Source organism: Diabrotica virgifera, chromosome 4 (assembly GCF_917563875.1).
Source record: "Diabrotica virgifera virgifera chromosome 4, PGI_DIABVI_V3a".
Taxonomy (NCBI): domain Eukaryota; kingdom Metazoa; phylum Arthropoda; class Insecta; order Coleoptera; family Chrysomelidae; genus Diabrotica; species Diabrotica virgifera.
Window position 1 is genome coordinate 247554177 of NC_065446.1, and position 24419 is coordinate 247578595.

A 24419-nucleotide genomic window follows, 5' to 3' on the forward strand; every position below is an offset into this window, starting at 1 on the left:
GGTCTGCAAATGCTACGTGCCGAAAACGCGACGTGCATTATAATATGACGCGACCTTTACGACTCATCTCTTTACAATGAGCATTGGCCACGATGTCTAAATGCAACTTATGTCCCACATAATCAAGAAATTTTTAATTAAAATATCTCGAAAAGTTCCCGGACTTTAACCATACATCTTACTATTATTTTTAGTATTTTACTGTAACAAGTTACAGCTCTTGTACTTTTTATTATTTAAAATTTTATTTATAAAAGTAGATCAATATTTTTTTAATGGTAGGAGGTAGGGCCCCCACACCAATTCTGCCCAGGGGCCCCCACAGGCTTAAATCCGGCTCTGCTGTAAACTATTACTCGTGGACGAAATATTTTTCAAATTTGAAAAGCTCACTTTTTAAAACGTTTTTTTGGCTTGGTTGTTGTCACGGTCTCCGCAAATTTTGTAATCCATTTTAAAAATAGTAGTTCTACTAGTTAGAACTAGCTAACAATTCAATATTTAACTGCAATTATACAGGGTGATTGTCGTGATTGATTAGTGGGGTAAAGCTCCGTAGATCCTTTATGGTAATGGATAGCGATAAAAGTCAATAACAAAAATTTTAGCCAACTTTGAGCCACATTACAAAATTAGTTAGAATTTTACAGGATGTTCGATAACATAGTGGCAGATCAAACTTATGTTTTTTGAAGATATACTTCTTTAGGAGCGATTGAGAGTAAAATTTCATAATACTGCGCGCATGCGCATACAGACAGTATGGCCTTTAGTTGCTGAATCTTTCAAGTTATGTTTAAATATATCAGTGCAAGAAAAGGTGTGAAAAGAATATATTAGTGTTTTTAGTAAATATATTTATTATAATTTTGTGTCTTTGGATTTGTCTTCCTCAGGAGTAAGATAAGTATTATTAAAACATTTTATTGTATATTTATTATACTTCACCTTCCAGTCTGTTTGTTACCGTGAATTGTCATTAGGTACGTCCGAACCGATACAGTCCTGGTAGCGTATTTGGTATAGCAATCGGCCAGAGATCGAGAGGTCTTTAGTTCGAGTCCGGAGCAATCCTATACTTTTTTTTATTTTTTTGAAAGCAGTAAGAACAAAATTAGTTTGGTGTTTAAAAAAATTAAAACAAACTGTTTAAAGTATATTTATTTTTAAGAAATCATATAATAGAAGTATAACTTATTACGTGCGTACAAAGTACACACACATTCTTTTTTTTTAATGGAACACCCTATATTTTATTTTTTATTCGAAATCTTCTTAACTTCTCCATTACAAAAATATAAATGGTTGGTATGTTATACAGGGTATTTACAAAGTTATAACCAATTTTATATGAAAATCGTAGCAAGTTTAACTCCCTGTATAAATAAAAATAAGCACAATGACAATGGTTTATTGATGCTATATTTTTTTATTTATTGTCAAAATTCTCATAAATGATCAATATTGCTAATTTTCTTTATATTAAATACAGGGTGAGTCAAAACGCAAGTACATTATTTTCTCAGTAATTTTAAATAAAACCCCCTGTATTTTATATCACTGTCGAAAAGTACCATTACCGTACTTTAATTTTTATATAACATTTCCTGTGTCTAAACTTATTAGCTTTTGAGATATTTTAATAAATTTTTCAGAGCAAAATATTAATTAGGGGTCTAAATCTTTCCAAATTTTCGGTAAGCCATGAATGAATTGTCTAAAACATGACAATTTATGATTACCTACTGATTATCAATCTGTAATCAAAGTTGGTTACAATTTTTGTTATTAACTTTTATTGCTATCTATTACTATAACGGATCTAAGGAGCTTTATCCCACTAATCAATCACCCTGTATGGATAAATAGATTTTTTTTTATTTCAAACTATTTTAACAATGTGACTAATGCAATGATATTTTAAAGTACGGTAATAAATCGATATCTACAAATTGATGGTGGGTCAGTGGCATTAGACTACAGATCGAGAGTTCTCTAGTTCGAACACGGCTGTTGCGTATCTTTTTTAAATTTTTTTAATAAATAATTAAAAGTTGATATACTTAAAATCCGTATTTTATAAGTTAATTATTATATATAAATATTATACAGTACGTAAATCGTTCAGCTGGACATAGGGAACATACATTCTATATATTTATATACATAAATACATACATTTTATTATATTGAGATAATTGTGGCAACTGAGCTCTCTCGATGACAATATGGTTGTTAGAATTAAGGAGCCTTAACCTCAAAAACTTATTTCGACTGACACAAATAAACGTCAAAATATGACAATGTAGTAGCTACATATTTTTGGCATAAGGGAATGGGAAAGCTGTTTAGTTTTGAAATTATGTAGTTTTTAAATAAAAAATATTTTAAAAATTAAAGTAAACTTATTAACTCATTAATCTTAAACTTTGTTTTTGATTTATTTATGGACAGCCTTGCTTCAAAACTCACTCATTCTATTCATTCTAACAGCTCTATTGCACCAAAAACTCGTACTCGAACAAAAGCTTCAACTAACACACATTAGCGCAGTTGCCACAATTCTCTCAATCTATATTACCTATGTCCCGCTGAACGATTTACGTACTGTATATACCATTTTAAACAACCATGATATTATAAAAAGTACTTTACTTAAAATGGAAATGGGCTGGACACGTTGCCAGAATGAAGGACGGAAGATGGACTCGCAAACTACATAGTTGAATGGAGTCCAAGAGCCGATAAACGTAGCAGAGGAAGACCACCAACACGATGGCAAAACGACTTACAACAAAAAACTGAATACAGAAAGCACAAGATAGAACACTTTGGAGACAAACAGGGGAGGCATATATGTCCAGCAGTGGATTGAGAGAGGCCGATGATGATGACTTTATTATACTAGTGTAATTTTTGGAATTATAATTAATACACCTACTAAAAATTCATATTTTATTCTTTCGAAACATGTTGTGTCCTCTATATGTATAACGAAACCGTGTTATTATAAAAAGTAATTTTTTATTATAGTGTAATTTTTGGAATTTGAGCATTTTATGTCGTCAAAAATTATTTTATATTCTCTCCTATAAATAATAAAAACGTTTTATTATAAAAAAGTTATTTTTTATAAAAGTGTAATTATTTATAAGAATTACCACGTTCGATGCCTATGTCGCTCATCGGCGACATTCGGTTTCCCTCTCCAGTGCTGATGTCGCCAATGAGCGATATGTGCTCACTTACAGTAAAACCCATTTATCTGCAACCGCGAAGACAAGACACGACAGACGTTCGTTGATGCGGTACAAGTGACCTTGCGGGTTGCAGTTAAATATGTTCAGTTATACATTACATTAGACAAATTATTCCAGGTTCTGGGAGAAGTATGTAGGTACTTAAAAAAATACAAGCAGCGAACGTGTTAATAGTTTGTTTCTTAACAAGTGCGAAGACGCGAAGCGGGGTTCGGCAAGCAGTCGGGTGCGGAAAAGAGACTTTCCGCAAGAGTTAGAACAATATTGTTTCTACGAGCGTTTTTTAAATAACCAAATCTTAATCAATTAATTGAATTAATATGAAAATACATACACAAATTAATTCTTTGACAAGGTTGTCAAAACCAAACTTTCAATATAATTGGTTAGCATGACGACGATTCAAAACCACTGTTATTGTCTACTTATTTGACTTTCGAATATTATGTCAAAATAATTTTATTTCATCGAATTGTCAGTAGTAATTGCACAAGAGCTCTAAAATTCTATATTATAGATATTTTTATATATTATATATATATTTTAGAGATCGAGTGCAATTTGTTGCGATTATTTCATGAATAAAACTGTTCAAAACCAAAATTTTATTGTAATTTATTTATGTAAGTACAAATTAGTACAATTAAACACACAGTTGTTATAAATATTTGACGGTGGAAAGTCATCACTTTTATAATTTTTAAAACATTAATTGTCATTAATGTCACTGAATGTATTTTTTCGTAGCAACGAAGGGCATCTGACGTAATATACTTGACGACGGGAAATCATCAAAAATTATCAGCTTAATTTAGATTTCTGTAGCTTTCTATTGGTCAGAATCTCCTATGAATGAAATAATCGGGTATAATATCACAAGAGAGTGAGAATAAATTGAAAATAATGCGACAGTTTTTCGAAGATTTGTTATCTGGCAATAGACACGAGAGCCCACAGGGCTCGAGTGTCTATTGCCCAATGACAACAAATTTGAGTAAAGATGAAGCATTATTTTTTTATTTATTCTTACTGTCGTGTGATATTCGTAAGATTATTTTTTGATACGTATATTATGGATATTTCCTTAAATGTGACAGTTGTCAAAACTAGGAAACTGGTTGCCATTAAACAGAAACAATCTACTTAAAAAAATTCTATCGGTAATTTTCTACAGTAGATAATTCTCAGTATAGAATAGAATAGAAATGTGCTTTATTGTCACTGAAAATTATACAAATTTTATGGACAAAGCTTAATTAAAGTCAGAAAAAAAATAAATAAATAATTTCTAACAATAACAATAACAAATACAATTTTCTGAAATTTGATAAATCGTCAATATAAAAAAAAATATACATAAATACTTACAAAATATAAGTTAATAAAGTAAAGAAAAAAAAACAAAATCGATATATTGCAACAATTTATAGAAATTGCAAAGTGAACATACAACAAAGTAAACTATTTATAGACATACGAACTAATAAGTTTAAGCTGCTGCATGTGACACCCAAATATAGATAAGTTTGGTTACTTGTACATTACTGTAATTTCTTAGTTAAACATTAAGAAACTCTTCTACTGAATAATATGGTCTTTTAGATAGATGAGCTTTTGTCATTTTACGGAACTTTTGTCATTTTACGGAACTTGGGGAAAGATGTTGCAGATTTGAGTTGTAAAGGAAGATGGTTGTATAGTTTTTTTGCGGAATATAATATAGATTTCTTTACTAACTCAGAGGACGGATCGGTAAATAGACATCAAAATTTGAATTTCTGGTGGAGTAATCATGATGAGGCCTTGCTGGAAAGACATGCATGTGCTTACGAATTAAGCAAACAGTTTCTAAAATATATAAAGATGTAAGGGTTAAAATTCCGTGATCTTTGAAGTAACTTCTGCAATGTGTTGTTCTTCTGAGGCCAAACAGATACCTTATTGCTCTTTTTTGTAATTTAAAAATAACATCTAATTGGGCAGCTGTACTAGAACCCCAAAAAGGAAGACCATATCGAAGATGAGACTCGAACAAGGAAAAATATGTTAGTTTAGAAGATGCTAAATTGAGTTCTTTCGAAACAGATCTTATAGCATAGCAGGCTGAGCCGAGTTTCTTACTTAACAAATCGATATGAAGGGACCATTTGAGGTTGCTGTCTAAAAAAATACCAAGAAATTTTACAGAATCAACGGTAGAAATCTGGCTGTTATTAACAAGCAGGGGTTGAAGAGCACTTTTATAGGATAATGCTACTGTCCTATCTACGTTAAAAGAGAGTAAATTAGAGTCAGACCAGGTTTTTATCGTAAGCAAATCAGAAGTTATAGTTGCATGAAGAGATGCAATAGTTGAGTTGCTCCAAGTGATACTGGTATCATCAGCAAAAAGAAAAATTTTTCCATCGATTTTTAAGTTAGTGATGTCATTTATAAAGATAAGGAACAGTAAAGGACCCAATACTGAACTTTGAGGTACTCCACATACAATGTTTTTGAGACTAGAGTCAGTATCATTTGCTCTAACTAGTTGTTTCCTATTATTCAAGTAAGATTGGAACCAATTCAAAGAAATACCTCAAATCCCGTAGAAATTTAGTTTTTTAATCAAAATGTCGTGATTTACACAATCAAAAGCTTTGGCGTAGTCACAGAAAACAGTGGCAGTATAAAGATTATTGTTTAGTGCTTGGTAAGCCTCATGAAGCACAGAAAACAAGGCATCAGTGGTACATTTATTAGTTAAAAAGCCGAACTGATTTTGGGATAAGATGTTGTTATCAATGAGAAAGGACATAAGACGGGTTTTTATGAGTCTCTCAATAATTTTTGAAAGTACCGGTAGTAAGGCAATAGGTCTATAGTTGCAAGCATTAGATTTTTCACCACCCTTATGAAGTGGAATAATAATGGCTGTCTTTAGGCACTCTGGGAATTTGCCTCTTTCAAAGGAATCATTAATTAGTGAGACGAGGATTTCCAACACATTGTCTGTGAGATTTGAGAAGACTTTTATGGATAGTCCATCAGTACTACAGGATGATTTGCTTTTGATACTATTGATAGTTTGTATAATTTTAATCTGATTGGACAGAATTAAACACGTGATCAAATATCTTACTATACGATTGGAAGTTAAAATCATTAAAAGATAATTGCGTTAATTTCATTAAAACATGAACACAATAAGATACAAAGTAAGTTATCAATAGAAGTAGCACAGAAATTGTTGCAAAGAAATTAAGAATGTTTATACATTTTTAATTAATTTACTCTTTTGTTTGAGTATTAAGGAATCTTTCTTGTTGGAGCTTTTACCACGCTGAGCAGGTGGGTTGTGAATTATTTAAAATTCTCTCATCTTAATTTCCTCGGCATCCTGTATGCTTTATAAATTTTGAAAATCTCGGGAGGTGTAACCAAAGAAAGTATTCCACCTGTTGTCAATCTGGTGGTATGGGAACGATATTTATTGTGGTTTTCTGTGCTACTTCGATTGATAACTTACTTTTTTTTTTCGGTAGATGGCCCTAGTTCATCCGTGACATTTCTTTCTTTGCAATTCGGAAAGGTCCAAAGTGTGGTACGTGGAAGAATCTGAGAGAGGAGGATATGGGACTACTGATAAAGGGGGAAAACCCCCGAAACCGGTATAGACTCTTCCTGCACTCTCAGATTTGACCATAGTATTATGCAGCTGCTGCATTTTCGTGTTACAAAGAAATTGAGAATGTTTATACATTTTTACAATAAGATACATTTGAAATAAATTATTAAATAATATGTAAATATTAGTTTATTGCATGTATTATAATTATTTTAAGACCATATTAAAATATCTAAATTCAGTGCGAAAAGTAAAACTTTCCAAACTAAAATGCGTGCGGAAAAGTAGACATTTTTGCACGCTCGTAGAAAAAACAAGTTATTCTATTCCAGGACAGTCAATGTATTACCTTAGAAGGCTTTTCGCAAATGTCATCGGCTCCTTTGCGTTTAACACTAGCACTTACAATCGACCTGTATGGATATTTCAAAGTTGTTTCATGGTTATGTTCCTTTTCTCTGCGCACGATTAAATATTCTGAACCCACGGTATACACTTTCATCCTACAGGAACGATCCGAACATCGCCAACATATTTCACCATTTTTCAATTCTTTACGTTTGGTAAATTTCACAGATTCTACTATTAGCAATGGCTTTCCGCGTTCACTCACACTTACAAAACTTTCCATGTCTTTTGTCACAAGTACACAGATCTTCTTTCACTGAACACACAGTGTTCACACAATGAACACTTACTGTGAACTAAATTCAACGGTGGGCCCTCAATTCGTCTCCAAGCAGGTACTAGAAAATAATCCTACCCTTAATTTCTACCGATGTTACTACGGTACGTTAATGACACCACTCAACTGGTCCCCGAGCAGAGAATTATAATTTCTGGGAAAACCTACTTGAGTTTGAAAGTTTAAATTTATTTTCACTTTTATTTTGTAATAACGGACGTGCATAACTCGTCCCCGGGATTAAAATTACCAGTTTGGTTAATCTCCTACCTGAAGACATACAGCAAGTCGTCGTCCCCGAGAATAGCAGGTAAATAAAAATAGATTCATCAACTCGTCCCCTTAAAATTATGAATCTGTATCAAAGTAGGTACAATTGGACAAGCGAGAGCTGGCGCGTGACCTTGTCGTATTGTGCATTTATCGCTGTGTGTTTTCAGGCAAGGTCAACCGCCAGGTCTCATTTGTCGAATTGTACAGTGCTCAACAATAGGGAACTTGCACATAAAAATATTTTTGCATAAAATTGTTAATTTATGTTTAAAAATATTATGTTTAAAATATTACGTCTTAATAATTAATAGTTTACATACAATAGCTGATAATAGTTGCGCGCCCAAATTTACCATTTCAAACAACTTCAAAAGCGCGGGCTGGGATCTGACGTCACCAACCATGATGTTTGCCAGTGTTCTCGTTTGGCTAGTGCCAGACGTGCACTCTGAAGACAATATTTGAAATTTTAAAGATCATTTATTTATAATATTGTTTTTAGTTTACGGAAATACATTTTTATTTTACAACTTACGTATCTCAACCAAATTACATTATAAAGTTATGTAAGTACATACATACTACTAAAAAATTACGTATAACAAGAAAGGATGTTTTAATAAAATATATGAATAGGCATAAATTTAGTTTAAAATTTGAATTTCATTCTCACATAAAGAAATAAAAATATTTTATGGATAAAACTTTATTTTATCAAAGTTTTATTCCATTTATTTTTTATAATTAGCAGAACCAAATAGATGGGGGGAAATATTTATACTCCAAAAGTCTTGTGCTATACTAATCAAACTGTCAATAAGACATGCGTCATATTATATCCAAATATTTATAAGTAAATTTTAAATTACTTTCAAAGTATGTATCTGCTACGCAAAAAACACTTATTTTTTAAATAGAAACATTTGCAACTACTGTACTTTTGCATTGGTTATTTGGTTGATAGATTAGATTTTGGCTCTCGGTCTCGATTTTCTACCAACACAACTTTTTCAATCCAAAACGTTTGTCCTTTATTATAATTAAATTTCCGAATACATTTATTTCAGTCGTATTATTTTGTAATAAACAAAACTAAAACCTATCATTTATAAATATTTTAGGTTCATAACAAAGAAGAAACAAAAAACTTAAAAATAAACAATACAATATCTATTATACTTTTTGTAATAAAAGTAAGAGCAACTAAAACCTATTGTTATAAACAATATAAAAATGCTTATTAATAATGCTTACTTATTTGTTTTATCACCTGATCAATTTCAGTTTGAAATTAATAAACTGATTATGAACTATACCCTATACCTACAATAACACAAATAATACCTTGGAATTTCCAATTAAATACGATTAAATGGAGTTATACAATCCTCAAAACAACCTTTATTTCTTTTGAACTTTTATTTATACAATCAACTTCTACATAAGAGTTTTAAGTGAATGTGAATGAATTTGTAAATAATATTTTCGAAATGTCCTAGCGGTTTTGTCCTAGTGGGTCGTGACGTCAGACCCGTTTACGCGTCTCTGAGGAAATTTGAATTTTATAGCATTTTCAAAGCTGCGTAATAAGCGTATGAGTTAAAAATATTTGATTTTTTTGCATGCATGCGTTTTAAGATCATGTTACCTTATATTCTTTAATATTATTTTAATATTTAAAAATATATGCAAGTTCCCTATTGATAAGGATCAAAGTATTTTACGATAAAAATAGTCAAAGTTTGTAAAAATTTAATATAATTAAAATAATATTAATACCAAATTTTATCAATTTTAAACAAAATAAAATAAATGTTGTTATTGTGGCCATCCGTTTTTTCTTTTTTAATATCGTCAGCAAAAAGAAGTTAAATTAGTATTATGCTCGGTTGCACCAACAGATCTTAAGCTTAAGTCGAGAATATCATAAGAATTAATATAATATTATTATAATATATTACAATCAGAATACCATAATAGAATAATAGATATAATTGATAATAAGGTAAGAATCTAAAATTATGGTGCAACGTAAGTGATACTCAAGGAGGCCCTATTTATAAGTAGAGCTTAGCTAAGCTAGAGCTTAAGATCTGTTGGTGCAACCAGGCAAAAGTCGCATATTTTCATTTGATATTAACACAGTTTGGGTTCAGTTGTTTTAAATACGTACATGCAGACCAGTATATATTTCAAAAATCTGACGTCAGATCGAAATAAACGTCAGATCGAAAAACTAAAAAATACGTGTTCAATATTTTAAAAATCTATCGAATGATACCAAACACGACCCCCTACGGAGAGGGGTGAGGGGTAAATTTAAAATTTTAAAAAGGAACCCCGTGATATTTCGCAAAATAAACAGCAGATCGAAAAACTGCAAAATACGCATATTCAATATTTTTGAAAAATCTATCGAATGTCACCAAACACGACCCTCCAAAGAGGTGGGGTGGGAGTTACTTTAAAATATTAAATAGGAGCCCCCATTTTTTATTGCAGATTTGAATTCCTTACGTAGAAATAAGTAACTTTTATTCGAGACATTTTTTCGCATTATGGATAGATGGCGCTATAATCGGAAAAAACGATTGTTGGAAATGGAAACTTAAATTAAAAAATGGAAAGTCTCCACTTAAATGGAAAACTTTACTTAACTTTTTTTGGGTTTAGGACCTAATCTTCACAACCCAATAGGTCGCCATAACGCTCGAGTAACTGCAAATGTAGCATACTTTCCTCCCCTACTATTAGGTACGTCGATTGCGTTCACGGAAAAACTTTTGAGAACTATTCGGCAGCAAATATTTCTTGGGGATTTTTTGTCTGGAATTTTTTGTGGGAATTTTTTGTCCGGGGAATATTTGTCTAGGGATTATTGTGGGGATTTTTTTGTGGGGATTTTCTGTCTGGAAATTATTTGTCCTAAATTACTGTTTACCATTTTGTTGTCAATATTTTTAAGTGCACCATGCATAAAAAACACTTACCTGTGGCGAACTAACGATTTCAAAGCTGTTATCACTCTTACTTTTAAGAGTGATTTTTAAGGGTGGCAACTGAATGCGTTCCAGGATAATAATGGGTTGTCTAATGTGGTGAAAAAGGTGCGCGTACAGATAATGTTTACTGGTAAAATTTACGCAGCAATCATTACAACGAAGCGCAACAAACTCTTCTTCAGAATCTGAAAAAGATATATTAGGATTAGATATTTTCATGATTTGATAAACGAAAATAATTTATAAATGGTGAAATGGTTGCAAGTGTGAGTCCATGATGCAAAGAGTTACGAAAAAAGGTCAATCCGGCGCCCGGTTTCGGACTTACAATAATTTATGTCCCATCTTCCACCATCAGGCCCAATACAGAAGTTTGTTTGAAAAAATAAAACTACAAGATATCAGTATAGAAGAAGTTCTCCGCTAAAATCGGTGGTCAAGTATGTCCTGATCTCCTCCATAGGACACTATCTACTCAGGTGTAGAGGGTTATATCCTCTGTGTATGTTATGTTTTCAAATAGAATGAAACTACTGAAATTGAAAAGGTACTGTGTACGTATGAAAATTGTAAAAAAAATCTGATATCTTGTTGTTTTGTTTTTTAAACAAACTTCCTATAAATAGAAGCGTTCTGGAGTTATTTAAGAAAAACTGATTACAAGACGCCATCTTCAAAGAGCTCTAGCTCCTTTAGGAAGCATTTTCGGACTAGGTGAATTGGGTTAAAATTATCTGGGGAATCTCCTGTCTTCGTTTGTCGGTAGAGTTTCTAGACACCCTGTATAAATAATTTTTATAAAACTCCTTAGGAAGGTGTTGATAACATTCTCAGCGAGTACCCGGTACTACGAGGTCTTGTCGATGTCATATTCGTGTTCAGCGGCCTCGAAAACCTCCCGGGTGACAAGTTTTGGATAATTATACAACGAATTTTGAAAAATTCTAGAGGAAGGTGTTGATGACACCATTACGGGGTACCAGGTACTACGGATGTTATTGCCGGTGTATATTCGTGTTCAGTAAAAATGAATTTATCTTATGCCCAAAAACAGTTATTCATTTTTTCATGATCAGATACGGTCACAAAGTTTGTAAAGATTATCCAAGAAGAATTGAATGCCCAAAACCGCAATCAAATCCATCTTATTTTACTTAAAATCGATAGTGCTGTGTTTCATTTCCAGGACTATTGGGTCAAATTTATGTCAGTTCTTTGCATTTTCTTATAAGGACGAGTTTATTGCATGAAATATATAAATAATTAATGCCTCTGTTACTGGAAACACAAAGAATCGAAGTGTCGAAGTATCAATTATGTAATTTATTTAATATAAAATATCCTAATACGCCTATCACACAATCCACTGTTAGTGAAATTAAAAAGTTTAGAGAAACTGGACACGTGAAACATGTTGCAAAAGCTGGTTGCCCACCAATAAATGATAATGTAACATGTAACCCATGATCTATTATTAAGCCAAAAAGGCCTGTTTTACATGTACATATTAAAAAGAGAATTATCCGGATAAAATCCATAATGTCCAGGAAAAAATGAGGATGATCCAGATAGCCGAATGCAGTTTTGTGGAGAAATTTACGGTTTATGAAATCAAAATCCACGCTTCATTGGTCAAATCCTTTTTTCTGATGAAGCAACCTTCTATATACTGTTGTGGAATTGTTTTTTTTTAAGGAAATTCAAAAAAATTAAATTTATATCAACGACCATGAAATGATAGTTTTTCATCACCCTGTATATGGCCAAATTTGTTTAGAATATAATTTTGCTTTTAAACAAGTGTTTCGGAAAAATTAAAACGATTAGTGATAATTATTCCACGAAATGGTCGGGACATTAACAAAACATTTCGGTGATTAGAAAGTGGAGAGAGCGTTGACGGGACAATAACGTTTTTAAGATCCTTCCGGGAAGGTATTTTAATGTGGTATACAAACGGTATTATTTTAGTTGTAAGAGTAGAAAGTAGAAAATAACTAATTATGATTTTCCTTGAATTTGACAAATTGGAAAAGTTATGTGGAAGAATATTGGGTTTCTTAAGAAATAAATGGTTGGAGAGAGGTTGTTGTTGAGTGGACGAAAAATATCGGGAGAAGGGATAATGGATGTGAGAGTATGGATTGGAGAGAAAAATAAAGTCACTGTGTAATTGACATCAGAAGAAGGCAGTCGAGTTTTAAAAGTGTATAATCAGTGTAGAGTGGTGTGATCAGCCTTTGCGAGCAGAGTCAAGTTGAAACCAAATCGTCGACCGGTTGAAGAGTAGATATTCGAGCAAGTCCTGTGTGTTTTTCTTGGAAGCAGTTTTGACGAGGGGGATTTTTTCGCAACAACCAGAGAGTACGTGTTGAGAGAATCAAGGACAGCGCAATCCAGAAAACGAGGGAGTGAAGAATAAAAGGTTAGTCAAATCATTTGTCTGAATGGAGAAAAGTTATTTATATCAAGACCATATTTGCTTACTTGTTTATTATTGAACAATATTTTTGTAACACAGTTAGTCATTTCAAATTTGAGAAATCAATTCAAAAGAAGAAAAGTAAAATTCATTCAATTCAGTATGAGTAAATATGAAATTAATTAAATAAATAATTTTGTCAAAACAAGGAGATACCAGAGTTAGAGTTTTAATTTATTAAGTTAGAGATTGTTGCAACAAAGTAAAATTTTAATAATTTTGAATCATATGTACACGGTTTTTAATAAAAACAATAGATTACATTTATATGAATTTGAGTGTTGTCAATTTCCCTGTTTCTACCCTGGAAGAAGTAAGCAACCAGAAATACTAGAATCCACAGATTACTGGTATTGGATCAAATACAAAATTAGCCCTGATAATAAAATTGATTGGAAAATTTAATTGGAATTTAGTTATGTCTTTACATAGGCAATAAATAAAATAATTGGATAATCAATCAAATTAATAATTTGCTAATTAATCTAAATAAACAGAAAAGGTAGAGCATAACAATACATAATAAATGCAATAAAATAATGTGACTTATAGTCGATGGCAATGGAGTGCCTCCAGGAACATGTGAATGCTCTACTTTTACATAGTTTTTTATTACGTCTGCTTTGGATCACGTTAAGTCTGCCAATCTTAAGATTCGATCATTTAACCCAACTAGTGTTTGACATTGTGGCTATTTTGCAAGGACACGGAGTTCACTGATGATGGACTGATAAGTCCGAAAACGTTCTGAACGATGAATGTAATCCTTTTGGATTTTTTAGAATTTTAATTCTTAATTAAATTAAATTTTATACCAACTACACCAGGGAGTTTTTTTGTTCACGTTAAGTTATTTATTTTTGTATATCTGCAACAACTGTAACTGTGATAGGTTAATGAAATTCTTTACTGATAAGAAGTGCTTGTTTTCAAAAAGAATGAATGACATGTACAAATTCAATGATATTCTTTGCTTCATTTATTTAGAGACTAAATATTAAAATAATTAAAAAAGATAATACACATAATGTGCTATCAAACCTAACTCATTTAAGTATTAAAATAAGTATTTTTATATTAATTTTTTAATTTAACTAAATTTTATTTGGCATTGAGAGAGTAAAATTAATCACGTCACGTGACGATTCTTTAAGTAAAAAGTTTATTACATTCGTTTTTATGACTAGCATGCTATCATTAACTATAACTTCAGAACTAAATGATAAACTGATGACGATTTCATAATAAAAATGTCGAAATAAAAGATTTTTTATAAGAAAGAGGCAGAATTTCTGCGAATTGATCAATAAATTCTATAAAATATTTAAAGAATAAGAAAAACTAATAAACCAGCACTCATTTGGTATGCAAACCATAGGATTGGAAAATTAATTCATCAAATTAGAAATTATTGTTCAATGTTTGATATTAATGTTGTAAAATAGTTTAACAATAAATCTCAAGAACTTTTAATCTGGAATTTACATATTCCTCATTTGGATGACAGATGAGATGCTGAAGCTGATGAGTGATGAACGAAAGAAAAAGGAAAATCAGAAAAGCGAAATAAAAAGAAGCAATGAAAAGATGCGAAGAAATTGAAACTCGACAGCTAAAATATGTAAGACGTTACAATATAGAGTAAAAAAGTTAAGACCTCACAGGTGAACTAAGGCGAAGACAGAAAGAAAATCAAAGAGATTCTCTGGCGGACACATCATCTTGGACAATTCTCTAACCTTTTTCCCTTGTTTAATAAACAATTATCAGTTGTACAGTCGGTTACTCTATCAAAGTTTAGTTTTATTACGTATGGCGACAAGCAAAGAACACACATTTTAAAAAGTTTTAGAAGTTTGCTCTGAAAGATGACTTCTATATAGTTAATTCATGGATCGGACCATATTTGGAACTTTCTCTAAAAGGAGATCGAACATTTTGTAAACCGTGCGGCAAATCGGTAATTTTATTTTTTCTGTTTCTCATCCAATAACTCAAGTCCAAAGTAGCATAAAAATTGCTGGTAAATAACTTTTCCTTGTATTTTGCTAATTAGCCCAGAGTATTATTACCGAGGGCCGAAAGTCCCTTAGAATAAACAAAAAGTTTCTTTTGAATGAGATTTGAATTTTCTTTTTTTTTACCCCTGTAACCTGTTAAAATAAATATTTTAGAAGTTTTCAGGGATTTTCGACCCTCGGTAATAATGTACCCAATATTTCATTCTGCGTTAAAAATTTTCAAAAATCATGATTAGTTTTTTCAGGATTGCAAAAAAAATAAATGTATTCAAAAAACACTGGCTCGAAATTTTGCACCTATGCTCTTAATCAGTTTCCTACGAATTTACTCCCGTTTTTACATCATGTTTCCATGAATTTATTCCTGCTTTTAAAACAGGTTTTCGGGGAAAAAGGATAATGTAAATTTTCCGCAACCTAAAATTTCTGCGAATTTGGTGGAAATACGTAGAAAGGCACAACAATCTGTTATTGCAATTTTGGACCGTTTCCAGGGAACAGTGTGTTGTTACATAGTTGTGTACAAGAGGAATGGCTTTCTCTATAAAATAAAGGACGAGAATTCTCTGAGAACTGGGAGATAATGATGGAAAAATATTATTCACTCAATATTAAGTATGGACGATAACAACTATAATAAATATAGAAAAATATAGAATAAACAACCAAGGAAGTTTTTTAATAAAGTAAGTCTTTAGGGTGAGAATAGAAACATCCAGAAAACAAAACTGATGACAACAAATAAAAACAAAAAGACGGCAAAGATAAATAGTAGATAAAATGTAAGAAACAACTAGGTCACGTAACGTACTACTTAAGAAAGAAGTCACGTAACAAATCATATATTTTAAGTGGTTTTTCCCCATTTGGTATCCTTTTTTAATTCTTACTTTTTTTATTATTTCATATGGTCAGGTTGAACAATAAAGGATTCAAGGAATCCACCGGTCTTATCTCATTGCCAGCTTCAATTGGGTCAGTTATAGCCCAATAAAATAAAATAAAATCAAAATATAATTCCGTACAGGTTGGAATAAATTTTTCATCAAAGTTTAGGTCCAAACAAAAGATATTTTTAAGAAAGTATATGATTCATATGAGGGGATCAGTGTTTAAATAATTAAAAATGGGTAATTTTTGCACAAAATTTACTTTTTTAATTGCTGCGGTAATTCATGTTTTTATTAAGGTTTTTACAATTTTTTTCTGCAAAGCTGAAGAAAAAATCTTTTATATACGATTTACTAAATTAAATTTGACCTTTAATTTATTTAAATAATTGTAAATCAAAATTGAAAAACAAATTTCCAAAAAAAAATTATTTGCATTATAAGTAATCAATATAAAATATTTTGTTTTGCAGAAAAAGTTGCGCTATGGTACCAGCATAAACTAAAGAAAAATTGGTTGATAAATATTAAGCCTACTTTATGAGATATTTAATTTGTTTATAAAAATTACCACTTTTTCAATTGCAAAAATGCGGTTGTTACCGATTGAGTATACAAGTTTTTCAGGTCTCATTTTTTTTGCTTTTATGTATATTTTTGATAAATGTATTGACAAATTAAAATTTCAATTAAACACTCACCCAAGATGGCGTTTGAAAATTGGTGTAATTTGTTTAAAATTTGTTTTTTTAATAACATCGCCGGGATTGAATATTTTGAAATTATTTTTAGATATTCGTGTTCCTGGTAGCTTTTGGCACACTTACAAGAAACAAAAAAATTTCTAGATCCATTTTTTGCGGAGATAGCTTTTACAAGTTTAAAAATTCATATTTTTTTTATTTATCAATATTAACATTTTAAAGTGCTTGAGTACATCTATCAAACCTACTACTTAACAATGTCATTTATACATAGAGTTAAAATTTTAAAATATTTTAAAAAATAATGATTTTCGTAGCGACCTTAAATGAAAACTTTTTGCATGAAAAGTGGTGTAGTAGTACTTTGCGATATCTTCGTTAATAAATGAACCAATTTCAATGTTTTCTTTAGTTTAGGGTAGCATATAAAAATAATAACATCTTAATGACACTTTTTACAATAAGTATTCGTCAACTTGGTATAAACAATTTTTTTCAAATTTTTTTTCTCTAGAGATTTTTTATAAAAAAAATTAACAAAATGTTACTGAATCTACATTAAAAAGTTGGTAAAGCCTTTTTTCTTTGTATACTATTAAAATATATTTGTATTTTGCATTTAATTTTATAATCTAACAGGTAGTACACTAAAAATTGTGTATATTATAATTTTTAATTTTTATTCACTTATATAGGTACATTATATACACATATATCTTTGTCCGCCATTTATTTTATATATATTCTTTTGAATTCACATTAACTTTGCGAGATTTTGCCAAAATGATTTGTACAAAGAAAAAAGTTTTTGTTTCCTTAACAAAATTTTACTATTTTGTTAAATTTTTAAAATAAAAATTTGTTTTAATACTGTTTTGTGGTTATCTTTGTTGTCAACTTTTATTTATCACAATATTAGAGAAAAAAAAAGTTTTGAATAAAATATTCTTTATAACAAATTAGTGAATATTTATTGCAAAAGGGTCATGCAGATGTTACTATTTTTATATGCTACCCCAAATTAAGAAAAAAACATTGAAATTGGCCCATTTTATTAATGGAGATATAGCAAACCACTCCTCCGCCAATTTTCAGGCAAAAAGTTTTCATTTAAGGTGCTATGAAAATCATTATTTTTCAAAATATTATACAGTTTTCATCATGTGTATAAACGGCATTGTTAAGTAGTAAGGCTATTAGATGTACTCACGCACTTTTAAATGTTAATATTGATAAATAAACAAATTACGAATTTTTAAACTTGGAAAAGCTATCTCGGCAAAAAATGGTTCTAGAATTTTTTTTTCATTTGTGAATGTGTCAAAAACTACCAGGAACACGAATATCTAAAAATAATTTCAAAATATTCAATCTCGGCGATATTATTAAACAAACAAGTTTTAAACAAATTACACCAATTTTCAAACGCCATTTTGGAGGAGTGTTTAATAGAAATTTTAATTTGCCAATACATTAATCAAAAATATACATAAAAGCAAAAAAATGAGACCTTAAAAACTTGTATACTCTATCGACAACAACCGCGTTTTTGCAGTTGAAAAAATGTTTATTTTTTATAAACAAATTAAATATCTCATAAACTACTCCATGTTTATCAACCAATTTTTTTCAGTTTATACTGGTACCATAGCGCAACTTTTTCTGCAAATCAAAATATTTTATAGTGCTTATTTATAATGCAAATAATATTTTTTTGGAAACTTGTTTTCAAGTTTGATTTACAAATATTTAAATAAATTATGGGTCAAATTTAATTTAGTAAGTCTTATATAAAATATTGTTTCTTCAGCTTTGCAGAAAAAAATTGCAAAAACCTTAATAAAAACATGAATTTGCTCAGCAGTTAAAAACGTAAATTTTGAGCAAAAATTGCCCATTTTTAATTATTATTTAAACAATGATCCCCTCATATGAATCATATACTTTCTTGAAAATATCTTTTGATTTGACCTAAACTTTGATAAAAAATTTATTCCAACCTGTAGGGAATTACATTTTGATTTACATGTATTGTAATTTTATTTGATCGGTTTATTAGTTCATCTCCTACTTTCACTTTTATTTTGTTGTTCTGGTACATGTTTTCGATCGTTTTAATTATTCCTAGAGGTAGGTACCTCTCTTGAGTATAACAAATGGATAACGTCCTTTAATTTGACCATGTCAAGCGCTTTCTGAAGGTCCACGAAACATAAATATGCCCATAAGAGTAAATTATTAGAAGATTTTTTTACCAAGCAACAAAAACGAAATTTGTATAATTTATTATTATTTTGTATTTTGATAACGATTTCCAAAGTGGAAATCGAAACTTCAAATAAACTTACATACATAATTTCAAAGTAAAATTCTGGCCTAATTCGAAGTAAAATAATAAAATGACTATTATAACGAGATGAATTGTGTTTTTTTTTTTAATTTCATAATTTTTTCTTTTTTGTGGTATAGAATAGCCCACCGAAAACTTGTGCCGGTTTGGTTCAGAATGGCGCATGGAGATATTCTAAAATAGATCGATTTTAGCTTCAAGCAGGTTTGGTTCGATGCTATTTCCAGTATCCTTGCGTGAAAATTCTAGCAGCGAGGAGGTAAACAACCCCCAATAATTGAACAGGGGAGAAGACTCGAATCCCGTGTCAGGGACTAATGAAATTGGAAATATAGTCAGCGTAGACGAATCCCGTGTCACGGAATAATGAAAAAATTGGAAATGTAGTCAGCGTAGAAATGTCAACTTGGACATTTGGGTTTTTTAAATTAATGTTCCAATTCTGAACGGACTTATAGTAGGGGAGGAAACTATGCTAAATTTGCAGTTACTCCAGCGTTATGGACACCTATTTGGTTCTCCATAAAGTGGGGAACTTTCCATTTTTTGAAGTTATACTTCTTTAGGCGCGATAGAGAGTGAATTTTTATTATTCTGCGCGCATGCGCACAGAGACAGTATGTTGTTCGTTGCTAAATCTTTTAAGTTATGTATGTATCAGTTCAAAAAAGGTGTGGAAAAAGTACTACATTGGTGTTTTTAGTAAATATATTTATTATAATTTTTGTGTCTTTGGATTTGTCTTCCTCGTGTAATAATACGTATTAATAAAACATTTTTATATTTAATACCTCACTTCGTCTATTTGTTACCGTGATTTGTCATAATGTCAAAGACAAAAGAGAAACCGTCAAAACAATGCCTTCGTAGCCTTATTGGTACAGCATTCGACTAGAGATCGAGAGGTCCCGGGTTCAAATGCGGACAATTACTGTTTTTTTTTTTATTTTTGGTAGAGACCGACCGATTAATCGGCTTCGGCATCGGCTTCGGTCACCTTCGGCCAAAACGAAGCCGAAGGTTTCGCCGAAGGGAGAATAATAAAATGCTCTGAGTATACTATACCATATAAATAATCTCTAAACAATATGCTTCGGCGAGCCTTTGATAGTTTGAATAATATTTACACCCTATTTTATACCCTAATAAACTAAAACGTTTTACAAAATTTCAGGTAGTAGGTAGGATATAAATTTTAACAATAGGCCAAGATGTCTCAAAGATCTTCATTTGAATATTTCTCACGTAGTAAAATTCTGAGAAACTATAATAATTTTATTGTATTTGTTAAAACTCAAGATTACTGGTGTTTTGACTACCTAAATAGTAATGGCAAAACATCGACCATCGACTATCCCTACTATGAATGCAAATATTTAGAACTTCGGCTTCGGCTTCAGCCGAAGGTATCCTACAGGCCGAACTTCGGCATCGGCTTCGGCCAAAAAAATCACATTCGGTCGGTCTCTAATTTTTGGGTTTTTAGAAAGTGGTAAGTATTACAATTAGTTTAATAAAATAAAAATAAACTGTTTAAAGTATTTTATTTCGTTGAAATCATATAATAGAAGTATAACTTCTTACGTGCGTACAAAGTAAACACACATTCTTTTTTTTTATTTAATTTTCCATTTCCAACAATCGTTTTTTTTTCTCGATTAGAGCGGCATATATCCATAATTCGAAAAAATGTCTCCAGTAAAAGTTGCTTATTTTTACATAAGAATCCAAATCTGCAATAAAAAATGGGGGCTCCTATTTAAGATTTTAACGTAAGCCCCCACCTTACCTCCGTGGGGGTAGATATCATGTTGGATAGATTTTCCAAAAATATTGAATACGTGTATCTTATTTTAGCAGTTTTTCAATCTGATGTTCATTTCGCGAAATATCGCGGGGTTCCTATTTAAAATTTTAAATTTACTTCCCGCCCTCTCCGTGGTGGGTCATGTTTGGTTCCGTTCGATAAATTTTTGAAAAATATTGAAAACGTATTTTTTAGTTTTTCGATCTGACGTTTATTTCTCGAAATATTCGCTTTTTTCTTGTGAAACACTGACTATACACTGTTCACTGTTCTGCATGTACAGCTGGTTCCTAAAAAAACTGATACGACTCTTAGTAAGATTTGATCATTTTGAGCAGTGTATTTGATTGGACTGACTTGATTGAGCAGTGTATTTGATTATACCGGGTGTCCACTTATATTTTCCCCCATTTTAACTGCCTATAACTTCTAAACGGCTTAAGATAGAAATATGCGGTTTTCGCTGAAATGTTTTATTTTAGTAAAAGTTTTGTCTGAATGGATTGAATTTTTTATATCGCTTTCAAATACGAAAATAAAAATGGCAGATTTTTGAAAAAAACGTTGTTGACTTTTTTTTAATAATAGTATATTTTTTGTAAATTGAAAGAAATGTCATTCACCTATCCAGCGAAATACAGTTTTTTAAAATCGGTTGTCAAATCACTGAGTAATTAATTTTTAAAATGAGAGGTGCAACGTGGATATCACATACTTAAATACCATAACGAACCAAATTGATATTATGTTATGTGATTTCCACATTGCATCTCTCATTTTAAAAATTAATTTCTGAGTCATTTGACAACCGATTTTAAAAAAATTTATACCGCTGGATAGGTAAATGACCGTTTTTTTTTTCAAGTTACGAAAAAATATACTGAGTGTTTTAATAAAAAAAGTCAACAACGTTTTTTTTAATCCGCCATTTTTTATTTAAAAGCGATATAAAACATGGTCATTTGCCTAAAATCTTGAAAAAAACGGTCATTTACCTATCCAGCGGTATAAATTTTTTTAAAATCGGTTATCAAATGACTGAGCAATTAATTTTTAAAATGAGAGATGCAATGTGGAAATCACATAACATAATATCAATTTGCTTAGTGATGTTATGTTATTTAGGTATGCGAAATCCACGTTGCACCTCTCATTTTAAAAATTAATTACTCAGTGATTTGACAACCGATTTTGAAAAACATTACATCGCTGGGTAGGTGAATGAATTTTCTTTCAATTTACAAAAAAATATACTGGGTGTTCTATTAAAAAAAGTCAACAACGTTTTTTCAAAAATCCGCCATTTTTATTTTCGTATTTAAAAGCGATATAAAAAATTCATACATTCAGACAAAACTTTTACTAAAATAAAACATTTCAGCATAAACCGCATATTTCTATCTTGAGCCGTTTAGAAGTTATAGGCAGTTAAAATGGGGGAAAATATAAGTGGACACCCGGTATTATATTTATTCTGACAGACAAATAATAAAATAAACAAACAACTGACTACATATGTTAATTCATAAATTGTAATAATTATTAGGGTCTAAATGTTGATATTATTTTGAATTCCTGCATTTTATAAAGAAATAAGTGAAAAATAATTTCGATCACGTAGTCTAGGCGCCAAATAGAGGTCACCGTGTCATTTTCAATTCCGATGGACAAACTCAACGGTTTCTTATGGATTTTTGGCTGCTGATTACGAATTTCGAGGGGGGATTTCGATCCGAGTGGTCAAAATTGTTTATAATGCTCTGGCTCATAAACTAAAAGAAATAGAAAAAAATGTTTCTAATAAAATTTGTTCCTTAATAAAAAACGAAGAAACAACCGTTTACTAAACTTAAATCCGATAATCATAACTCAAGATATTGTAAAATTAGTGCACAATGCAAATTTCAAATTGCAAAATAAGTATTTTTCAAAGCTTTATCGATCGTAACTTGGCTTCTACGCATGCAAATGGGCCCTATAAGGTGTCCTTTTAAAGCTTAATGTCCTTTTAAAAAGTCCTTAAGACGCTTCCAAACAAAGTTTGTTAAATTATTTCATCTTCATTTGTTTTAAAGTTATACTCGTTTGAAGTTAATTTTCTCAAAAAAATTGTACATGAATTTGTTTATAAAGGTTTCAAGCAAACTTGAGCTATAAACATTTACACTTTAATTTACAATAATGATAAAACAACTCAAAAGGAACAATTTGAGCTTACGAAAATGTTCGTAAGTTTATATTTGGCTAAGATGTCGATATTTTAATGGCGCGCTATGAGGCTCAAGATTGGCTCACAGTCAAGTAAGTATGTATTCTTCGACGCTTTATCGATCGTAACTCGGCTTCTACGCAAGCAAATGAGCCAATATGTGATATCCATATAAAAATGGATCGAGTTCTTTTGCAGCATCATCATTGCATATAAAACGAGCATTTATGATGTGGCGGCATACACTCAATTGACGGGCCTTGATGATGCTGCAAAAGAACTAGATCCACTTTATATGGATATCATACAGATAATTAGACTCTGAAGCCTCAAAAAGTTTTAGTTTTACTGCCTACAAGAACAGACTTGTACCACCATGTAACTGTTAAAATTTCGCTAAGAACTTATGCAGATGTAAAAAAGCTGATATTCCCTGTATATCTCTATGCAGATTTGCAGATGCATGAAAAAAATGTTTGTAAAAATAGTACTAATAAATAATATCAACTTACTTTTTAGTTATACTTCTGAAATATTAGTTTTTAATGTTTTTTTCTCATTTAGTGCAAAAAATAGAAGACAAAGTAAATAGAATGAAAGGTGATACGAGGTACAGTATGACGATTTAATTATAAGAATTATATGATAAAATTTTATTAGAATCTTCAAAAATGAAAAATGAAGATAACGTATGTATACATAGAAATTATAATTTGCATCGAGAAGTTAGCGCGTGAACCTTTACGCGGTGAGCCGATCTTGCGCCTCATAGCGCGCGCCATTAAAATATCGACATCTTGGCCAAAAATAAACTTATGAACATTTTCACAACCTCAAATTGTTCCTTTTGAGTTTTTCTATCATTATTGTTCATTAAAGTATAAATGTTTATAATAGCTCAAATATGCTTGAAATCCTTATAAACAAATGAATGTACAATATTTTTAAGAAAATTGTAACTTCAAACGGGTATAACTTTAAAACAAATGAAGATCAAGTAATTTAACAAACTTTGTTTGGAAGCCTGTTAATTAAGCTTTAAAGCGACACCTTCTAACTCACTCTGAAGCCGAGTTACGATCGATAAAGCTTCGAAAAATACTTATTTTGCAATATGCAATTTGCATTG

At 30.7% G+C, this 24419-nt stretch overlaps 1 protein-coding gene across 2 annotated transcripts in view; it reads right to left on the bottom strand.

Moving 5' to 3' along the window:
• Positions 1-24419, bottom strand: part of LOC114334219 (cell surface glycoprotein 1-like) — a 177405-nt gene that overhangs the window by 82166 nt on the left and 70820 nt on the right. For both annotated transcript variants that reach the window (XM_050649950.1, XM_028284270.2), the window contains exon 3: positions 10816-11012. In XM_050649950.1, coding sequence (XP_050505907.1) covers positions 10816-11012 — 197 coding nt within the window. The remainder of the gene's footprint in view (positions 1-10815; positions 11013-24419) is intronic.